Raw genomic sequence first — 23,194 nt, 5'->3', positions numbered from 1 at the left:
TGAACTGAATCTCATGTTTCCGACGAAAAACACAGAAAAAATTTCCGCTCGCTTCGCTCGCTCCATTTTATTATATCTTTTATTTCCGCATGTCGCCGACATGATCACGGTATCGCCATTAACAAGGCCATACATGATTATCATGATGTATACTTATGAATACAAGTGAACCAAGACAAAGACATACGTTTTCTTACAAAATATGTTTTACCAATATGAAAACCAAAATGACGGAAAACGCTAAAATGTCGGTTAGCTCGCTCCGCTCGCTCGTAATAATTTATGAAATTCCATAAGTATCTAGTCTCCTGTTCAAGGCCGTATTATGAGTGTTACGAATAGAAGGACATGTATCATCAACTAATATGTAATCATTACCAACAAGCTATTGAGAAGAATTGTATGTTTTGACGGAAAAACGCAAACATTTCGGCTCGCTCGCTCCGCTCGCTCGTAATTATTCATGACATTTCTCAAGTTTCTAGTGTTCTGATCAAGGCCATATCATGAGTGCTACGATCCGAAGGACATGTAGCATCGACTATGATACCAACAAACTATTGACAAAAAGGTTATGTTTTCAACGCAAAAACGAGAACATTTCTGCTCGCTCGCGGGTCATGACCGCACTGTTACATACCCCATCCCCACTTAAATGTTATTGTCTTATTTGCAGCGCTGAAAAAAAAGAAAAAAAAATCATCACCTCCCCCCCCCCCCCGCTCATCACTTTTTAGAGACTGGGCGGGAGATTTAAAAAAGAAATCAGCTCGAAACCCCCCCCCCCTTTCAAAAATCCTGCGTACGCGCCTGTTTTGACATACATGTATAATTCAAAAAATAATCTCGTCGCCCTATTGTCGTTCTTTTTTTTCTTTTCTCTTCTGTTGTTTCTTGTATAGTCGCGAAAATGGGAAAATATTAAGTTTCCAGCTACTATTCCCTTCCGCCCGCGCCCCTCTCACCCCAACGGTTCCTGGTCAAACTCAGTCACTTTCTAAAAGCAGGCGCGGATCCAGGAGGGGGCCGAGCCGGCCCCGGCCCCCCTATTTTTTGACAACCTGCAGAAAAAAGTGTACTCTTTACTTTGATAGAAACTACGAAAAACAGAAAGAAAAGTAAGAAAGAGGTATTTTACCCATGATGTGTAATTTACAGCCTCGTAACGACCGGCCCGACCCCGAAAGGAAACAAAAAAAGGTGAGGGGAAGAATTGGAAAATAGACTTTATATAAAAATTTTTCGCTCGCGCTTCGCGCTCGCATTGCCTGTGTAATGAATCCCATTCAAGAGGGTTAAATGACACTAATATATAACCAATATAATATATCCAGTTCTGATATCAATTTGCACGCAAATTTTTAGCTCGCACATCAAGCTTTCATTACTTTGTTTGATTCACACAATCTGTTATGATTATCAAAATGTTTAGCTCGCGCTGCGCGCGCGCATTGTTTGATTTGTGAGAAACCTATGCTCTTTGGAAATTCTTACAAAAATTTGTCAAAATGCTCCTTTATCATGTCAGTATATCAAAAAATTAAGCTCATGCTTCGCGCTCACATTTAATTGTTTGAGACACACAGCTTGTTTATTTAAATAAAAACGCGCTTAAGACTGTTCATTTTTTTGAGGTCGGGATATCAGAAATTTTGAACTCGCGCTTCGCACTCTCATTATTTAATTGGTAATACTTGTATCCCCTTCATTAATCACTAAAAACAGTCCTAATTGAGTCACTTTTCACGTTACTATATGATAAAATTTCGGCTCGCGCTTCGCGCTCGCATTGTTTAGTTAGATACTTATCTTTGTTCATGATTATAAAAAACTACTCTGATTCTTCAGTTCTAAGGACATAAAATATCAAAGATTTTTAGCTCGCGCTTCGCGCTCGCATTATATATTAAGACCACATGAGATACCTTATATTGTTTATAGCAGTAAAAACTAACATATACTTAAAACTTCAGTAGTTAGGACTACCCCCTGAAAAACCAACAAAAAAAGGCCAGATTGTAGCGGCTAATCGAGAAAATGTTGATCAAAATATTTTTCGGCCCCCCCTATTGGCGAAAGCTGGATCCGTCCCTGAAAAGGCCCAGAGGAAGAAACGCCGACAGAGAGAGATCGAGCTATATAGGAGGGAATTAAAGGGAGAGGGATACTAGAATTTAAAGAAAGAAGAAAAGATAGAAAGAAACATTAACATGGTGTGCGTATACTGATGTTTCGCCAAAATCACACTTTCTTCGAGAGAGTTATAATTAAAGGACTAGAATCTAGATCAGATCTTGTGTAGTTCTTAATCAAGGCCACGGACTATGATTACACAAAATCTTGAGTCATTTCGACAACTTTCACCCTCCTGCTCGTGTTTTGATTAAATTTTTGCTCTTACGTAGGCCTGATCCATTCTTTATGGCAAAAGAAATAAATAAAATGAAAGGCCGAGAAAGGAATTAATTAAGGAAGGAAGGGGTGAAGGAGGGAAGGAAGGAAGGAAGGAAGGAAGGAAAGGAAGAAAGAAAGGAAGAAAGAAAGAGAAAAATAAAAACTTTATCATAGGCCTAGTGCAATAAAAACTAAACTGTTAAATTGGACTAATGGACATGAAACTAATCCACAATGGTCGATTATTGACCCGGATTATTGGTCCTTAATTGTTTACTAGTATTCTGTACACTTATTTTTCAAGTTCTTTTTATTAATTCTATGATATAAAGCGGTACCTTTATTGCAATCAAATCCGGTTAAAACTCTGCATGAGGCATACATTTATCGCTGAGTGTTCGATTTCCAAACGTCCTTATTGTAATCGGCATTTTTAGGAGCGGTTATTTACGTATCAATTTTCCTCCCAAAATTTAGCAAACAATAAGTTCCTTAATTTGCCTGTCTTCCGGTTGTTTTGGGATGACAACTTTGTTAATCGAGGGAATGAATGAGATGAAATGAAATAGCTCTTGAGAAATTCAAGTTCATTAAATACCCGGTCAGTTAGAGGTGTTGGTTTTGCATGAACTGGTCTTGACTATAATGGCCTAAGCCTACATTGTTTTTTTTTTTAATTTTGGCTTAGAGCAAACTAACACTGAGCATCATAATGTTTTTTTTTATAAGGCTTCAAAATAATAATAATATACTATCTGATAACTTTTTTTTCTATTTCCTCCTGCCTTTTGGTCCCTATTGGCTCCTTTCTATTTTCTTATTTTTTGATCGAAAATACCCATTTTTGGGGGAGACAGCAATATTTGAATATCTATTTATCGCCCCCAAAGTTAATGTTTTTCTCAATTAGCTGGGGGAATTTGACAAGCCTTTTTTATGAATGATTTTTAACTTTGAGCTCCAATGTAAAATTTAAATGTCCCGCGGATGTAGCGCCATCTGATGACGTAAATGCAAATTAGATTGGGGCTGTGTCCGCTGACGCGTTCGTACGTGTCCGTATTTTTCAGGTAACTATTTATCTCGATATTCCTTTTTAGAGAAATAATTTAATATTTCAGTGGCACTATCGTAGACTCACATTAAGTGCGATTGTGATTAGGTGGATTTAATGTTGAATTGAGTGTTGGTAATGGGTGAAATCTTGGTGCTCTTAAGACGTGTCCGTCGACGTGTTATGTCAGTGTAGAGTCGTACAGCACACACGACTGCTCGGAAGTGCCATATGTTTTGTACATGCCGCGCGCCATGATTCTTTGCAATTTCTGGCGTGCCACCGCCCCGCAAGATGAGGCACGGCCGTGTACATGATATTGCATAGCTGCACGTAAACCCTGCATTTTGCATAGAGCGAGTGTGTTTCGCTTGCGTGTGTATACGTTGATCGTGTGTGGCTCGTGCATGAATGTGCGAGCGAGGCTGGAGTGAAATTGAAGAGATCCGTGGGAAACTTGCATTTTGTAAACAAGCTCGTGCAAGTTTGGGGACTCGGACTGGGGCTGTTCAGCTTTCATACTGTATACTGGTTACCCCAGATTGAGTTACCTGGGCTGGCATTTGATAACTTGATAATTATTGTGTTAGAATTAGTTACATGTTAAACATATCAATTTAATCATTAATGAAGATCCTTGGCTTTGCAAATTATAGCAAAAATTAGCATCTTGAGTATGATCTTGAACTTATTTTCAGCATTTTGAGTTTGACTTTGTCCAACTAGTGACTTCACTTTGATTTTCTTGGTGTTTCATTTTTCTTTTTGGCATTTTGATTTCTGTATTCTAATTGAGTTTTTTTTTTAATTTCTAATTGTTTTTCAACTTATTGATCTGTTACATTTCAAGCAGCCCAAGTTCAGGCAATCTGCAATTGTTGTTATTCGTTAAAAATTTGTTATTGTATATTTTGATTTTTTTTTAATTTGATATTTAATTTCTGTTTTACATTCTATAAGAAATATTTTAGTTGATAATTGATTTTGTACCAAAGTAAACTCTAATACTTTGACAGCAGAATTGACTTTAGACCACCCGTTGAAAAAATAAAAAATAACATAAAAACAGAGTACATGAAGTACATTATAAAAAAAAATAACCCCAATTTGGTTTGGGGGGGGGGGGGGGGTCAGATGAAGACACCAAGCATTCAAAGCCATTAGTTCTTTGATTCATGAATTGATACCTACTATACAGAGGTGGTGGTGGTGGCACAGGGGGGCAATTGGAATATGATTACTTGAAAGAGAGATGTCATGCTTACATGTATTTACAAATTATGTAGCCATATCAGTCATTCAATGATGAGAAAAAAATTAGCTTAGAAATACCCAGAATATCCTGTTGTTGCCCCAGTTTCTTCAAAGTGATTAAAGACAATCTACAATGAATTTTCATTCATTCATTCCTTTCATTATATATTTTTTTTTAGGGGGGGGGGGTCCTTGGTCCAAGGAGGTTCATTGGTCATTCATGACTTGACGCTATAGGTGCAAACCATTCATTTGAGTAAATTGGTCTGAATGTGCAGTCTATGGTGACTTGAGTACTGCAGGCTCTCTTGCTGAAATTGAAACCACATGTTGTACATATGTGGTAGTCTGTTGGTGTGAAGACCCACTTGTTTCAAAACTTTAAATCAGGGTTTGTGCCTGCTGACTAGGTCATGAACCGGAGAACTTTGCAGGTGCTAGCTTTTTTTGTCTCATACAATCTTAAATCTTTACTTAAAGAGAAATGCCATTAGTTGCAGTAAGCACTGATTTCATGAGAAAGTCTGTAAAACCAGGCTTAATTGTCAGTATATCATAGAGGATCTAGATCTGGTACAGTTACATAAACTGAACTTAGTGAAATCTTGAAATCTACGCTGAAAAATGATCACAATGAAGAATGAAATGAATGAAACCGACAGAAGTGACCAAATCCGCTCTTATTTTGCTTATTTCTCAGCAATTACACAATTTCTTCCAGAATCCTTTGGCACATATTTTTTATTCATACAAACAGACACTTGGGTGGTCATTATATTAGATTCTGTAAAAAGTCATTTTGAGATCGTTACCAAAACTGGAATTTACCTTTAAAGGGAGTGATTTGACTTCAAAAATGTTCTCTGAGCTCAGTGAGCTGTATGGTTCCAGTTACCTGTGTTGTAAAGATGATCATGAAGCCCTGCAAAAAAAGTTCACACGTGTCTGAAAATCATTCCAGATACATGTGTTGTATTGTTATCCCCTGAAGACAATCATGAGAAAGTGTCTTCAATTTTTTGTGTGTTCTTCCCGGTTGTTTTTATTCATATTCATGAACAATACTACATTGTAAATACAGCACACATGATCAAAGTTCAGGACTTTTTAAGACCTCTGTAAATGCTAACCAATGTCTCTTTACTTTTACTTATGTTTGTTTCAGGTCATAATCACCATGGAAACGGATGTGAGTACAGACCAACCAGGTTCATCCACCATGGCGACTATGGTAAACCCAGCAAGCGTAGAAGCAGCAGACATCAAGCAAGGTGTAAACACTGATGTCCCTTCAGGAACTACAATAACAGTCGTCGATGCATCCCAGACATCTGATCTTGGAGGTACATCATTAAAGATAAAAGGGGAAAAATAGTGATAATGATAATGATGATATTATAATGATGATAATGTTGATGATGATGGTGATGGTAATGATGGTTATGAAGATAGTGAAAGTGATATAAATAATTGAAATAATATTAATAACAATGTTCAGTTACAACAAAAATGAGTATGTAGTCATTTTTTTTTGGCATATTTTTTTACTTTCCAGTAGACAGATAAATTAAAATTATAAAGTTGGATGAATACAAAGGAGTATTATTCATTTCTCTGTAGAATGCTTCCCTCTGCCAAAGCTGCTGGGGACGGACACTTTTTCTCACTATCCTATTGCCTTCTATTAATGTTTTAGTTGTAACTGTAAGTTAATTCATTTTTCTTTCAATATTTTTCTGTGTAGTATAATAGTGGCATATTAAAGGCAAGAAATACCTGTAAATACTTTCATAATAGTTCAATAATGAAGTTTTTAAAAACATTTCTCTTTAGTACATTGTCATTTAGAGAGAGTACATGTACATGTAGCTAAAGAATGATAATATAGAGATGCATTGCTTTACTATAAAGTAAGAAAAGCTGCTACAAATGTATATCTCCCTTCCCCTCCCCCCTCTGAGAGGATTAAGAGGGTTCATACTTAAGTGATAATCATATTTCAGTGCTGTAAGTGGGGAGGATCAATCTATTTTGATGAGACAGGAAATAGGTAATAAAGAAACAGTGAGAACTAGCGAAGAAAGGAATATGTGTTTGTATGGGTAAATATGATAAAAAATGAGAGAGAGGGGAAAAAAGATTGCCCGAGGGAAGGGGGCAGTCGTTTTATTGCTACATCATGTACATGTATCCTAATGGATTTTCAGTTACCTTGGCTTTATAAACTTCTCAAAATTATTTTGTGAAATTTTTGACAAAGTGTGTAAATTCATTCAGTGAGATTTTTCAGTGGAAATTCACATATATTTGCTGTACATGTAGTTTGGATCTTTGCCAGCTGAAACTCAATACAACATACACTGAAAATGCATGATACACTATACTTTCTCTTCAGTCACCATTAAAGTCTCTCTAATCATGTGCTAGAACGTTGGGTAGTAATTGGGGCAAAGTAGGCGTACAAAATATGAGAAAATTAACATGACTCTGAATTCATTTGGGTGGCCGTGTGAACAGAAGTTCGCAAATTTTATTAGGAAATAAGCAGTCTGTGGTAATGACAATGTGAACTTCCCTGTCGCAACAAAGACAGGAAGTTTGTGATACTGGCACATGTGGTCAATAGGCCTTCCTGGATCAGCATGTGAACAAAGTTCACACTAGATCATAATTGCAGCAGAAATTTCTTGACTTTCATAATTCAATTGAGATTATTACATGTAAATACACTGTATGTACTGTACATGTACTGTACATGTATGAGTGTTTCCTTAAAGCTTTCAGTACTTCAGTCCTTCAGTCAAATTTATAGTGAAGTATATTTTCCTGTTTCACTTTCACTTTGTTTCTGCTAAAAAATTCCAAGAAATGGCAAACTTTGTTTGTGGTTCATTGCGCTTCAGAGGAATCAGTTCCTTCTTTTCTTAGATTGTTTTTCAGGCATGCCTGCAAACTTTGTAAATTATGCAGTATATTATACATAGCTTTTGTTCATTAGTGGTATAAATTTAATTTTTTTCTTTGAAGAACATTTTTAACTCGTAGTCAACATAAATCAGATGAATCCACAAGATACATTTTTTTTTGGATCACGGCTGAAGATTTTTTTTTTTTTTTTTACTTTTGCTATTTTTTAGGAGGGGGTTAGATATGATTTGATTTTTTTCAATGTTTAATTAATTTTTGTTTTGGTATTACATGTAGGCCTATGTTATTTATGAAGTTTATTTTTATTAGTCTTATTTAATATTCATTTTCCAAAATGCTCTTCATGGAGTTTATAATACATTTACCTCTCCATTCTTTAACTACAATTACATTGATTTACGCTAAAGGCTTACATGTAGCTGGGTCTGCTATTCGTGCTGACCTTTGGATAACGATTGTACATTTTTTATTCAATTTCATTCTTGTTAATATTAAGTGTTTTTTTAAATTCTAATTTGTAGGTCTTCTGCAGGCATCCGAGATGATGGAGATAATCACACAGGAGGTTACTACACTAGCCCAAGCTAATGGAGGGGTTACAGAGGCAACTACCACAGTCGCACCTGTCATGGCGCAGAATGGGGGTAAGTTTGCACCTCTCCTTCCAATGGATCCAAGGACCTCTTCCTTCCCTATTTTTTCTTTCTTCTTTTGCCTTTTGGTCCTTCATTCTTCTTTTCTTTCTTTTATTTTGTCTACTTTTTCACCTCATACTTTTTTTCTGCCTTCAATAAATGGGGCCTAAGCCATACTATTACCTGCTCTATAAGCTGCATTTTGATAAGGCAAATGAAAATCTGTACTCCAATATAATTGTTATTTCGTCCTGAAAATGATTAAAACTTGATTTACAGTAATGTATTGATTTTGTGTAGACATCTCTTGTTATGTCTGGTAAGCATCCGACATGCATTCATCTTGACAGGAACTACCTATAGATGGTCAAAAAGTGTGCATAAAATGAAACAAAAAGGTCTACATGTATTGTGAAAGGCATGTTAGTGATTCATTTTATGATTCCTTTTTACATGTAGGAAAAAAGAAAAACTACGTGTACAATACCTGATGTTCTGATAAAATGGCAATCCAATGACGAGTCTTCAGGGTGTCAAGAACACCTTGTTTAAAGTATACACATTTTTGAATGTGTGCTTGTAGTCCATGAATGAATGTGATTTCAATAAACCTGTATGTAAAGTTCATTTACATGTTAAATTTCATGCATACTTTTCACACAAAATGCTGTTCTAGACAACATGAAAGCTTGCCAGACATAGCAACAACATGCATACATTGGATTCCAAGTATGATGGTTTATTCATTGCTAACAGGTGAGAGGGACATCTTGTTCAGGGTTCACATGAAAGAAACATTCATTATTCAGAGCAGCCTGCCAAGTACTGATTGTAGTCATTAGTACTGAAAAAATGAGAAGAATACTGACGGTTTCATGCAAAATACTGATTTAAAATGTTTCAGTTTTGTCTGTTTTACTATCAGGAGCACATCCAGCATGCGATCCTAAAATGAATTTCATGGGCCAAATAGTCTGGGGACAATAGTGATTCTATTATGCTTGTGCATGGGCCCATACATTTCTTTGTCATAGCTGATGCTGGATAAGCTGGTGCCAATGGTATTTCTTTGAAAATTCTGATGTCCTGATCTGATTTCCAGCTTTTAAAATACTGCAATGTTCTTGTGCACTTTGGCAGCTCTGATCATTAATTATTGATTAAACATGCCTAATAGACAGAATTTGGTACTGGCTGTAAATTGATTTGTTGTATTGTTTTTTTTACAGTTGTTCTTCAAGCTTCTGAGCTAATGAAACAAATCATGGAACAGGTGAATATCAAGCAGGAGGACGGGGAAGACGCTCCACAGACCGTCTATGCTGAAATCAGACCACCAGAACGTGAGTAAAACCATGGACCTATGATAGATGGACATTCATTGGTTAGTTAATGAATTCACTGGTATGCAACTGTCATTGTCCTCTGAATAACATGCTCCTCAATCCTCATATTCAGCTACTTTGTTCCTACCAGGTCCGCTAATTTATCAGCAATTACAATTTCTTGCAGAATCCTCGGGCACATATATTTATAATACATGTACATGTAGATACCTGGGTGGTTATTTGATTAGATTCTTTATACAAATAATGAATGTGTATGCGTGCAATGGGAAGAATATTTTCATGAGAATGAAAGATGAAAAAGTTACATTCAACGAGGCACTACCCGAGTTGAATGGAACTTTTCATCTTTTATCCATTGTGAATATTCTTTCCGTTGCACAAATATATACATTAATTATTTGTTTTATATAACTCATATAAGTTACAAAGTTTTTAAAAATGTAAAAAAGGAATAAAATAGATAAAGATTAGATAGGCCTGTTCCCAGCAATTCTTTTTCTCTGATAATTGCTAGCTGGCCTACGATGGATTCCCCCATGTATCGACAGCTCATCAGACCTTTGCTTTTATTATTTTGTGATGACGCGCAATGCTTCATGGATCTGAGTCAAGTGCGCAGTCAGTTTGATCTGCGCTAACTTCATGCGCGCAAACACACACACACATAAAAAGGTAAGTAGACATACCATACACATGATTATACTGAGGGAGAGCTAGCATACCATGCAATGGAAAAATTAAATTGCACGGTCACCGTGCAATGGAAAATTAAAAAATGCATGCAGTAAAGAATGGACCAAATATTAAACACCGTTCAACCAATCAGATGGCAAGAATTTTTGTTTGATGTAATACAAACTGATTTGTTAATTGTTAACCAGACTGGCATTTATCTTTAAAGATTATGGACAAATATTAAATCCTGAAAAGAAATTCAATTTTTTTCTCTCTGATTTTGTTTCCACCCTATAATTTATGATCTTGTTACCCTTGTACTTATTTCCTTTATAGAGATGATGATAGAAGACCCAAGCTCCGCCCAAGATAAACAAACAGGTTTGTACATGTATTTGAAAATGTGGAAAAAGTGTGGTGTTGGGGTCTTTGGGGCATCAACAATCAAGGAACACATGGACAAGTCGTTTTTCTGTTTCTGTCATGAAGAAGAACATTTTCATTTCATTTTTGAAAACACCAAAACCAAAACTCTGTGACTTTGCTTTTGCACAGCCGAATCCAAAATTTGTCTTGTCTCTCTGATTTCCGAATGCGTTTTCTTTCATGAATATCAAAGAGGGCCTCCAATGTCAAGAAAATGTTTACTTCATATATGACTACAGCACTTGTGTGCTATTTTATACCATGATACATCTTTATGTATTCAAGTCGGGATTGGCCGCTGCAGTAATACTGATTTTCCTCTTAAATTCTAGGGTTGGTCGACACATTTGCCATGTATACCGACGAAGAGAATCAACCAGAGGAGATGGTTCATCAACAGTCAGATAATATGGGTGGTTCAACAAAGGTTCTTCATGTTCAAGCTACGCAGGAACCAGTGGAAGGAGATCCCAACAGTGTTGAGGCCTCAAGGTAGGACTCTCTGGCCCCAAATTCACTGAGATGGTGGTAGAATCTGTTCTTTGAAACTATGGTTCACATTTCATCCATAAAAATCACTTCACACATTGAGATGGGCAGTAAGTCGAAGCACTTATGTGCCAACTGTATAGGCAAAGCAAATTGCATGAATAGTTGACTCATTAATTAACAAGCATGACAATGATTTACATTCAGTTCAGAATTAACAGAGCAAGAACTTGTTTATAAATGCCGTTGATGGGCACACTTAAGGTGGTTGTCAATATTCCTTAGCATTTATATTTTGTACTAAATTTTATCAAAGTAGGCATTTTCATAGAATAAACATATACAATAAGTCGAAAGGACATAGACACACATGAGAAATTCCATAAAACAGGAAGTCAATCACCAATTTGTTTTTAATTTATTTATTAAGAAGGCTTAATATGGTCTACAAATTGATATTGGCACATTTCTTAATTTTTAATAGAGCAGAATTCTAATCTTGTGAATTTACAATAAATTTGCATGATCAAGGGAATCACACAATCCTCCACAAAATTAATTATATTTACCCTTTATATAATGCCATAGACGACATGCTTGCTGATTTTTGGCACGTTTGGGCAGTCAATGACTAAGATCCTGAGGGGAGGGGGAATGACTCCTGTTGATATGCCACTGAAAGAGACTTAAGCCCGTATTCTGAACTTGGGTTTAAATTACACCGTAGTTTAAATTTGTGGTTAAAGTATGGAGAGCCAAGTGGGCCACAAATCTCTAATAGTCACATCCAGTTTATTAACTCATATGACACCCAATTGTTCATAACTGTCTGGGAATGATAAGTGACGTATTTTAAAAAGTATCTTTCTTCATCATGCAAGCAAAAGGAAACAAAATAGTAAACATAAGAAATAAACAATATAAACAGAATTTTTGGCTCCCCAAAAAGTTTAGCACAGACTTAGACCGTGGTCCAAGATAAACCTGACTGCAGAGTACGGGCCTATGTGTATAATTGAACTTCATTGGCTTTTCATAGTGGATAGATTGTGTTTGGTAGCACGGTTTCCTTGCATAACGTTTTATAATCTTAATCCAATTCATATTATCTTCAGGAAGATATAAATGCCCTACACTATTGGTCATTATTGTACCTTTGTACCCTAATATTTGCATCTCACTGTGGATAGGTAATGACAATGAGGACGGTTTCAGTTTCAGTTCCTTGTATAACCTCTTCTAATCTAACCAATATAATCCAATTCATCTTCCCTTCAGGACGTTGACGGTTGTGATCACCAACTTCCCAGACCATCTCAAGACACAGGTCCTCTCCTACAGCTGTATGTCATGTGGGAGTGCGTTCAACGAGGTCGTCGACCTTATGTCACATGTCTGCACTGGCACCGCCCCCCTCATTGCCAATGCCAGCAGTGTAGTCATCAACACAGGTGCGTGGAATATGACTATGAGTGGAATATGAGTGTTGTCATGGCTTCATTTATGAGAGTGATGATGATGGTAGTGGTGATGGTGATGATAATGATGATAATAATGATAGTGTTGATGATGATGATAATGATGATGATGATGCTGCTGCTGATGATGATGATGGTGATGATTGTGATGGTGATGATGATGACGATGATGATGATAATGATAATGATAGTGTTGATGATGGAATGATGATGGTGAAGATGATGGTGGTGATGATGATGATGGTGATGATGAATGTGATGGTGATGATGATGATGATGATTGTGATGGTGATGATGATGATAATAGTTTTGAGGAAAGTGTTGATAATAATATGACGACAGTCTGGTGATGATGATGGTGATGATTTTGATGGTGGTGATGGTGATGATTTTGATGGTGGTGATGATGATGATGATAATGATGGTGATAGTGTTGATGATGATGATGATGGTGGTGGTTATGGTGTTGATGGTGGTGATGATGATGATGATGACGATGGTGGTGGTTATGGTGTTGATGGTGGTGATGATGATGATGATAATGGTGATGATAATGATGGTGATAGTGTTGTTGATGATGATATATGATGATTTGTGATGTTATAGTGTCTTTGCCATCCAATTGTTACTACCATGGTAACAATGCTTAATAGCCAATCCAAATAAAGGATTCACTGTAAGTTAATGCTGATGCAATGCCCCCCCAATCCTTTTGTTATGCAGTCCAGAAAGGTATACACTGACCCACCACGAAATATACAGATGCCAACCTTCACAAACTAAACAAAAAGGGCTCTGCGAGGTAAAATTACGACTTTGACCCTTCAAAAGAATTTCATACAAGATATATGTTAAGTAAAAACAGCCCCCCATGTTATGCAAGAACCAATGGTGGAAAAGCATGTATGTACATACAACATGAGTCATAAACTCATGTAAAACTCCTAGGTTATGCTGAGCATGCTTGAACTACCACCCCTAAATGTATTCAACCAAATTCGAACAGATTTCTGTTCTGCTAAGAGATTCAAGTTGGGCAGATTCACCTGGATTTGTGATGCTTTTTTCCCCCTGCAGGTATGGGTACAACTGCTCCGGAGATTGACCCTAACAAGACCGTCATCAGCACCGCCGATCTCTTCTATCGATGTGACGAATGCCCAAAGAAATATGTCAAGAAGACAGACCTTGTCAGACATAAAAACACTCACCATAAAAAGGGTGAAACTGTGAAGGTAAGTGTTTAACTTTGAACAAATGATCATTAGGTATTATCACATACTGTCTACCTACAAAGCTTAAATGAAAGGCCGTCTTGCATGTTTTATTGTTCGCAAAATCAGGCGAGACTCGTAGTTAGTGAACCACGTTGTTTAGTATGCGGTTCAGATTCAGAATCACGATTTTAACAATTGATATACACTTAACTTAGTTTGTTTATTTAGAATGTAGAAGAAGTGTTCAGTTCAACATGTGCTTAATTGTTTTCTATTGTGACTCAATTGTAAAATGAATGTCTTGTCTTTTTTCTTTTTATTTTGTGTAGTTGAAGCATCCATTAGTAAACCGGGTGGACCTGGTAGATACAGCAAACATAGAACAACAGCAGATGGTCGAAGAGAACATCATCATTACAGAAAATGGCCAGTTTCAGTGTGCTGTTTGCCTAAAGTGCTGTAAGCGGAAGTTTGACCTCAAACGTCACCTGCTAACCCACAGTAACATCAGAGACCGGCCTCACTCGTGCGAGCACTGTGACAAGAGATTCCTGACAGCCAGCCATCTTAGGCAGCATCTCCGGGCCCATGCTGGTATCAAACCGTTTGCGTGTGACGTGTGTGGGAAGACGTTTGCACGTTCCAGCGAGGTCACCCGGCACAAGGTCATGCACCAGAGAGATGGAGGAGGAGGAGGCAGTGCTGGTGTCGAGGATGGAGTAGGAGATGGCATGATTGAAACCAACAATTCTGTAGTTAACTCTGTAGAAGAGGATGAGATGGTCGTTCCGGAGGTGGTTCCGGTGTCGATGGTCTCGGCGCTGGGGTCTCTCAGCTACGAATGCACCGACTGTTCAGAGACATTCCTCAATAAGAAAGACTTGCAGCTTCACCTGTTTGAGAAGCACACGTTCCAATGCAAGCAGTGTGCCACAGTGTTCCCAACCATAAGTACCTTGGAGCGGCACATGGCCGAGCACCGGGAGGAGGTGTACACCTGCATAGAATGTTCCATGGTGTTTGTCCACAAGAAACAGCTCAAACAGCACAACAAGCAGAAGCATCGAGAAAAGTATCGGGAAAAGCACCGGGAGAAGCACGCAGAACGGCAAAGGGAGCAAGAGGACACGCAAGAGAACCGAACTGAGGACCAAGACGATGGGGTTAGGTATCAATGTGATATATGCTTCAAGGAGTTCCGCAAGAACAGCAATCTCAAGCGGCACATGGTGACCCACACTGAGCGGGAAAGGCGGCACCAGTGCGAGCTCTGCGAGAAGAAGTTCCTGACAAGCAGCCACCTGAAGGCTCACCACATGCAGAAGCACTCGGAGGAGAGGCCCAACAAGTGTCCGCACTGCGATAAGAGGTTCGCCCGGAAGCACGACCTGAAGCGGCACCTATCCATCCACGATGCGGAGAGAGAGAGGCCCTATGAGTGCGCCCACTGTGACAAGAAGTACATCGCAGCTAGTCATCTTAGAGATCATCAAATAGTGCATACAGGTATGAGACCCTTTAACTGTGACGTTTGTGGACAGTCTTTCACGCTACATAGGGCACTGCTTCGCCATTTAAAAGATAACCATCAGGTGCAACCGTAAATATCGTCTCTTCCTCATTGGTGATTTTAATTGCGTTTTTTGGTGCTGGGTGTTGAGAGCGCTTATCGTGCTGCTCAACCTCACACCAAGTACCAAAAGTTGGTTCACAATAATGGTAGTAAGGTTATTTATATCTCAACATTTATAGGGGGATGCTAATCTGACCAGCAGCCACATTTGAAAAGTTTTGATTGGGGGTAAATTGTTTCAACATCTGTACCAGGTTTCACAATTCAATTTAAATCACCCAACCAATGATCTTGTCTTAACTTCGCGATCAAGGGATCTTTTAAAGATCCATTTCTGACTCATATTGAATAATATGATATAGGGTATTTATATTGCGCACATATCCACCTTGTTAGGTGCTCAAGGCGCTCCTATATTACCCGGCTAAGCTAGGCGTTCATAGCGCACACAGCTTTTAAAGGAATTACTTCCTACTGGCACCCATTTACCTCACCTGCGTTGAGTGCAGTACATTGTGGATCAGTTTCTTGCTGAAGGAAATTACGCCATGGCTGGGATTCGAACCCATGACCCTCTGTTTCAAAGTCTGAAGACTAATCCACTGAGCCACAGCGCTCCACTTTCTAAATTTACTTTCTAACCTCCCACCCCCATTCTGGGCTGTCCATATTGATTAGCGATGAATTGTACAGTTGATTGGTAAGCTTTATTGCATAAAATGATCAATGTAATGAATCATAAAATCTGCCTTCGATCAAATACAAGGGTTTGCATTAATTGGGTTTTGTTAACTAAACCCTTGTTTATCAGTGTGAGTCTGGATGAATAACAATTCAAAATTTTTAAACAAACGAGAGACTAATGAAAAATTCATTTTTATTAGCAGATAAAAAACATTGCCCTTGATAGAGAATGTTCTTTCGAACAACCCTTTCTGAAAATTTTACCATTACCTCATACCGAATGAAATCAAGTGCTGCAGATTTTCCTTGAGAGCTATCCCACTATGAAGAGTAGTTCTGATGGTGTTCTGCTAGTGTTTGTCTGTGAAAGTTTAATAATTCATGTTCTATAAAGTACCTGGGTGGTGTTTCATAAAGCTGTTCGTAAGTTAAGAGCGACTTTAAGAATGACTGGTGATCCTTTCTTGTGGTACATGGTATATACATTGGCGATGGTTTAGCGCGTAAGATAGGGTCACCAGTCATTCTTAAAGAGAAATGCCAGTAGTTGCAGTAAACACTGATTTCATGAGAAAGTCTGTAAAACCAGGCTTAACCCTATCTAGGCCGGGGTATTTTGGGAGTTCCTATGGCCGGGGGGGGGCCTCCCAGGCCCCCCCCTAAGATCTCGGCCGTTGACCGCGCGATCGCGCCGAAAATTGGCACGCGGGTTGCCTGGGGCATAATCTACAAGATTGTATAGTAATTTATTTCATGCGAATCGCTATTAAGTGATTATGCTAATTTATGCATAATTAGTATATGAAATCATACTTTTCCCTCTAACTCCCTAAATAAAGCTCTAAATGTACTAATTTTTGGTATAGAAACTCTTTGTGGTGTCATTAGCAAGTGTACATGAAAAAAATTGTGATATCAAATCATTTTCTTATGTATTATATTGTTTTTGCAATTTCTTATGTATTTCCTTGTTTTTTTTACCTTTTGTTTTTCATTGTTTTTTCAATGAAATTTGTTGGGGACTCTTCTGTGATCATAAAAAGCATAAAATGAATATATTTAGACTAGAAAAACTAAAAATAATCATACATTTATGAATTTTGGTTGAAAACACAATTTGCATTGACTTTGTACACGAAATCACGTTTTTGAGCAATTTTCGGTCTGACATGCACTTACATAATGTTGCGTAATTTTGGAACCACGTACCCGGGTGATGCAAATTTGGTCTCAAAAGTTGCGCAAGACTTGAAAGTAAAAAGTCAGCGAGCGGCGCGGTCAAAAAATTTTGCATGGCGAAAATATCGCGCGATTCGTTGAGGGGGGGCCTCCGAGGCCCCCCCCCGCCTAGATAGGGTTAATTGTCAGAATATCATCGGGGATCTAGATCTGGTACAGTTACTTAAACTGAACTTTGTGAAATCTTGAAATCTACGCTGAAAAATGTTCACACTGAAGATCACCAACACAGATAGGCACACGTGGGACAGTGTATAAATATTCCTGAAATAAAGACCCGACGGAAGTGACCGAATCTGCGCTTATTTTGCTTATTTCTCAGCAATTACACAATTTCTTCCAGAATCCTTTGGCACATATTTTTTATTTATACAAACAGACACTTGGGTGGTCATTATATTAGATACTGTCAAAAGTCATTTTGAGATCGTTACCAAAACTGGAATTTATCTTTATAGTTGCTCTTAACTTACGAACAGCTTTATGAAACGGCCCCCGGGTCTTGGGAGTGTTTTTCATGCTAAACTTTTATATAATTTAGAGAATGTCTAGTAACCTAGCGATGAACAAAAAACCCAAAACTTTTTGTGTCATATTCTTAGATTGATCAAAGGTTCGAGACAAAGCGAGAAAACTGATATTTAATCGGCCAACAAAAGTGAGAGCCTTTTTTAAACCTTTTTGAGTATGTGCAGTATGATATATGACCTGGTGGGTGTTTCAAAAAGCTTTTCGTAAGATAAGAGCGACTTTAAGAACGACTGGTGATCCTCTCTTTTGGTAAATGGTATACACCATCGGCGATTGTTAAGCCCATGAGATAGGTTCACCAGTCATTCTTAAAGTCGCTCTTAACTTATGAACAGCTTTATGAAACGGCCCCCTCCTTGGAAACAGAATGTTGGATGTACAGCTTTATTTTGAGCACAGATAGTGATTTTTAGTAAACCTAATGGAGTGAAGTTCTATACTAGGAACGTGCATGTATGTGTCAAATTAAAAACTGGCTGTCTTCATTCTTTTCATTTGTTTTTGTAATTTGACCATTTGTTGTTCTGAAATGTACTGAAAAGCATGGATGTTCAGGAGGCCAAAAGCTACCCCTTTTGTGTCCAGTGATGAAACCCATTGAAATTTGAATATTTACATTGCCCACCTTTTATCAAATGTTCCAACGAAAATAGCACAACACTTGTTAAAAATAAAAATCCCATCAATTTCTTATACACTTCTAATATCTCTGCTGATTGGTGGGAAGCGTCCGAAAACTGTGCACTCGATTTCTAAACTAATGCAAAAAAAAGATATAACCTGTGCCTTGATATCTAAGATCTATTGATATTATTTTAGAAAGAAAAAGGAACGAAATCCCATTTTCTACAATCAATATCAATAGAAATCTATAATATGAATCATTCATCACTCTACAGTCATGATGATATATGCACAGGCATACTTTGCCCAGGACATTGATGCCAAATTATTACTGCCTAGGTTTAGGACCTGCATTCACGTGGCATTAGAGCCACCTCACCATACCAACAAATGTACATACATGTACTCACCCAATGCTCTTTGTTTTCTCCCTTGTTTATTATTTATGCATGTGGTTGCCAACACAATCCAGCCGATGATGAGGTGCTTTAGAACGGGGACCCATTCCAGTGTGCCAAACTCTGATTGCATGAAGCCTGCCCTCTGGAGCCTGGATGATGCCATGGAAGACGCACAGTATTCTGCATGGTCTGTACATCGCAGCATTATGTCATCATGCACCCTTTCCTGCCATTTGTTCGTCATATCCCTTTGCTGTGGCTTGCAAAGCTTGCAACATTCTTTTTTAAAGAAGTCGAGTTCTGGTATAAGGTTGATTATTAGTTTCTTCTTATGTTGTGGCAAAACATCAAAGAATAATTATAAAAGGTGTTGGCTCCTCAATCGTCCAACTTCTAGCTAAGTAACAAGAGTTTGTTGCGAATGTTCGAATGACCCGTCGTGCTTGATATTTATGTAGTCCCATGTGTACATTTGTCTGTGGACTGAATTCCATCAAGACTGGCAATTTTGTAGGATAAGACTGAAAACTCAACAGAAATATAACTCATTTAAGATCACATTCTTTCAAGTTCCTATTGCATCGATTGCTGGTCATCAAGGAGCTCTTAATAAGACAGTGCTTGTTAGGGAAGTAAATTGCTTGAGCCGAAATGGCTGACTAAATCACTTGCCATGTCTGAGCTCTTTTGATATTGTCTATACAATCTGCTTGTGTTGTTAACAGTTTCATACTGTTTTCAAAGAAAAGTTGAAAACACTAAAAAATGAAGCTGTGAAGAAAGTTAAATGATCATTATTCCCACCTCCCTTTAGTTTAGATAAAATTGAAATAAAATATAGTTTACAAATTGAATTAATTTCAACAACAGAAAAAAAATGAAACAATGGCATAATCCAATTTCTTTGAATATAAAACCTTTTTTTTCGTGTGTCTTTGGGCCATTTGTGTCTGTGTTTGACCTGTTTGCTGTGATTGTTCATGCATGTACATGTACTAGGGGGTGGAGCTGCGCTTTCAAGTTTCAAGGGTTTACTGTCAAAAGAAATTACTCTATTTTGGTGTATTTTCCACATATTGATAATAAAAGAGAAATGAATATGAATGGAAATCAAAACAAAAATATCAAATGATCAGATTATGATAATGTGCTATTTTCATTAAACTAATACTCTGGTACAGGTAGATGACATAGCAGGCAACTTTGTTCAATGGTCCCCCTTGCCATATGGCATAGGTCAAGCATCTTCAAAGGCCATTCTGATTAGTTTTACAATGTGATGGAAGTAGCAGTGAATACTGTGATTATAAGAAATCATATCATAAGAGGGGATGGTCTGAAAAAGACGGGACACAGCATAGCTACATAACATAATTTCACGTATTATGTGTAAGCCATAGTCTTGTTTTCAAGAGGTTTCTTTCAATTTGTGATGTAAATCTTATTTTTTATGAGGATTTTAAATTGAATTTATAGTTTGAAAACACTGCAAATGTAACGGTGAATGTAAACATTGAATATCACATCAGAGATATATCAGTTATGTGGTGTGCTATATATGTTATGCGTTAGAGATGTATTAGTACAAATATTTCTATTATGATTCTTACTCGTAAGGCATAGACAATTATTAGAATGTGTGTGCTTCACCTTTTTAACCTGTGTTTGCTGTACTTTTTATTATTTCTTGGTTGGGGACCCGTTGCCAAAATATTTGATCTTGTGACTATTGCTCTGGGCTTTAATTCATTATTTTTTTTCAGGCTTTGAATCCTATTTTAGCAGATTAAGTACAATTTTGGACCTCGTCCATTAAGATTCCTCCTTTATACTTCATTTACTCTGATTTCTGGTCTTAAAAAGGTTGGCAGCTATGTAATGGGTCCATTCAATCTATTTAGCCAATGGGAAGAAATGTATCAGGCTCCAAATCTAAATCAAGGAATACAATTTATTCAGTATATTCTTATTTTGATAGATACTTCATTTGTACAATTGACAATCCTATTCCTCATTCGTGAGCTATCTGACCGAGAACGTTGTGTTTGAACTCTAGGAAACCGATTTACACTATTGTATGCCTGTAGAATGTGATGGAAACATCCAAAGATGTAATGTTTGACTCACTCAAATTCTTTTTTGCTTTCCTGCCACAGATAATCGGAATAACTATCCTAGCATTTCTCAATAGAATCTTCATGGGAAATGTCATGCCTAGTCTGCTGTGCAAACCCTTCACTAGAATTAAGGGTCTGAATGTGCAGCCTACTCATGCCTTTTGTACTGAAGGCCCTCTCGCTGAATTAAAACAGCGAGTTTTGTATGTGCTAGTCTTTGCATGGAGACACACTTGCTGATCAAAGTTCAATCAGGGTCTGTGATTGCAGACTATGTCATGTCTGTTACATGGCATTGTCCGTTTACATATTGTTGTGGGATCCATGCGACATCTGATGACTGAAATAAATTTTGAAAAGAGGTGTAATCAATTAGTGTATTTATAAGATGAAGGGATGTTCTATAAATGTATATTTTGAGCAAAGGTTCCCCAAATTGCCAAAAAAGATCTAAACTGTTATATTCTTATTTGTTCATGAAAATTTTCATTTATCCATGAAAATAATCAAAAATTATTGGATGACAAATAAGGAGAAGTGTTAAATGTCCAATCCTGGGCGCAATCTTCAGCTTTTTCTGATTTTGGCCAAGTCCTTGATCGACTGTTGCAGATGCGCTATTGATATTATTTTTGAGATGTTTAAGAGAAAACAAATCCAGTGGGAGGGATCCATTTCTCAACAAAACCTGAGAAGCACAGTTGCCATGGTAACTGTCACACAAAGTGTTCTTTTGTGAGTCCTCTTATGAAACACTCCCCTGGGAACAAACATCCAATATTGGAAGTGAGCAGTTCTGTTAATTTGTACATCCCGTTGACATTTATTAATGAAAGCTTTAAAATCATGTCTTTCAGTTCAAATTCAATCTTCACAATCCTTTGTATGAATATCAACGTAAAGCTATAACCATGGCTACATATGTGCAGATTGTAATTTTTTTAAATTAAATTTGGCATTGGTTTTTATGAACCGTCCTGAGAGAAAAAGTAACAAATTGTGACATCAACCAGTGTGAAGTATAGTTTTGTTTTTTTAGATGAGTTAGGATTGTTGGCCATTGGATTAGTGTCCTGACTTTTAAACAGAGGGTTGTGGGTTCGAATCCCAGCCATAGCATAATTTCCTTCAATCAGTCAATCCCCCTTGAGCTGCATTCAACCCAGGAGGTATAAGGCTTTTGAATACCTGGCATTAGTTTGCTTGTGCACTATAAAAGCTTGCTAGGCTAATGCCAGGTTAAAAATAGCCAATTCCTTTTGGAAACTGATAATTTATGTGCAGACTATGCACTTTATAAGAATTGAATATTTATTATTTCATGGTTCAATTTATGCTTTCCTGTCTTCGATTACCTGTTAACTATATTTATTTATTATGCATGAAAGTAAACAAGTGTGAAATTATTGTATGTTGGTTTGTCTATGTCTTGAAGTGCATTAATGTACCATTGTGAAGAAAAAACCTGAACCATTTTTGAAATTTTTAAAAATATTTTGTATATCTCCCCAATACGTGGGGACAATTTATCTGTAAATTTTGAATTAGTGTACAGTACCAGTGCTCTTTGTTGATAACTGTTACACATTGTTTTGATTGTACTTTTCGGTTGTATTGGTAGTAACGAGATGATATTTTTAAAATTTACATTACAATTTTTGCAGGACAATGCTAGAAAACATGGAGTGTATTAGTTTGAAAGAAACGCAGTGGCCCGTATTCTGAACTTGGGTTTGATTTAAACTCTGCTCTTAAGTTGTGGTTAAACTACGGATACCCAATGGGGCGCAAACGCTATTAGTACACATTCATTTCATTAACTCACATGATGCTCGGAAAAAGGTCAGTAAACTCTGGTCTAAAGTTGTGGTTAAACTATGGATAGCCAATCGTGACATAAACATGTAAAAGTTCAAGTTTGATTTATAAGCTCATTTGACACTTGAATCATTCATAATGATCTGGAAATGATAACATGCTCTAACTCTGCAGTAGAATTATGGGAAGCCAAAAATATTATCGCTAACCTTTGTGTTACGGGGCCCTGGAAATAATAACTAAAAATAGATTCCTTCATCATTACAATATGACGAAAAAGCACAGAAGATCAGAAACAAAGAAAATTT

The 23,194-nt window shown here is 37.2% G+C and overlaps 1 protein-coding gene across 1 annotated transcript; it reads left to right on the top strand.

Moving 5' to 3' along the window:
* Positions 1–3,400: 3,400 nt before the first annotated feature.
* Positions 3,401–22,969, top strand: LOC121420151 (zinc finger protein 594-like). Its single transcript, XM_041614690.1, has 10 exons — positions 3,401–3,464; positions 5,868–6,045; positions 8,152–8,274; positions 9,495–9,608; positions 10,626–10,670; positions 11,048–11,207; positions 12,483–12,655; positions 13,760–13,917; positions 14,229–15,405; positions 19,023–22,969. The coding sequence occupies exons 2-10, from the start codon at positions 5,880–5,882 to the stop codon at positions 19,040–19,042; spliced, it is 2,136 nt and encodes a 711-aa protein (XP_041470624.1). The 5' UTR covers positions 3,401–3,464; positions 5,868–5,879; the 3' UTR covers positions 19,043–22,969.
* Positions 22,970–23,194: the final 225 nt, after the last annotated feature.

This window comes from Lytechinus variegatus, chromosome 8, assembly GCF_018143015.1.
Source record: "Lytechinus variegatus isolate NC3 chromosome 8, Lvar_3.0, whole genome shotgun sequence".
Classification (NCBI taxonomy): Eukaryota; Metazoa; Echinodermata; class Echinoidea; order Temnopleuroida; family Toxopneustidae; genus Lytechinus; species Lytechinus variegatus.
Note: the sequence above shows the minus strand (reverse complement) of the source record. Positions and strands in the feature narration are given on the sequence as shown.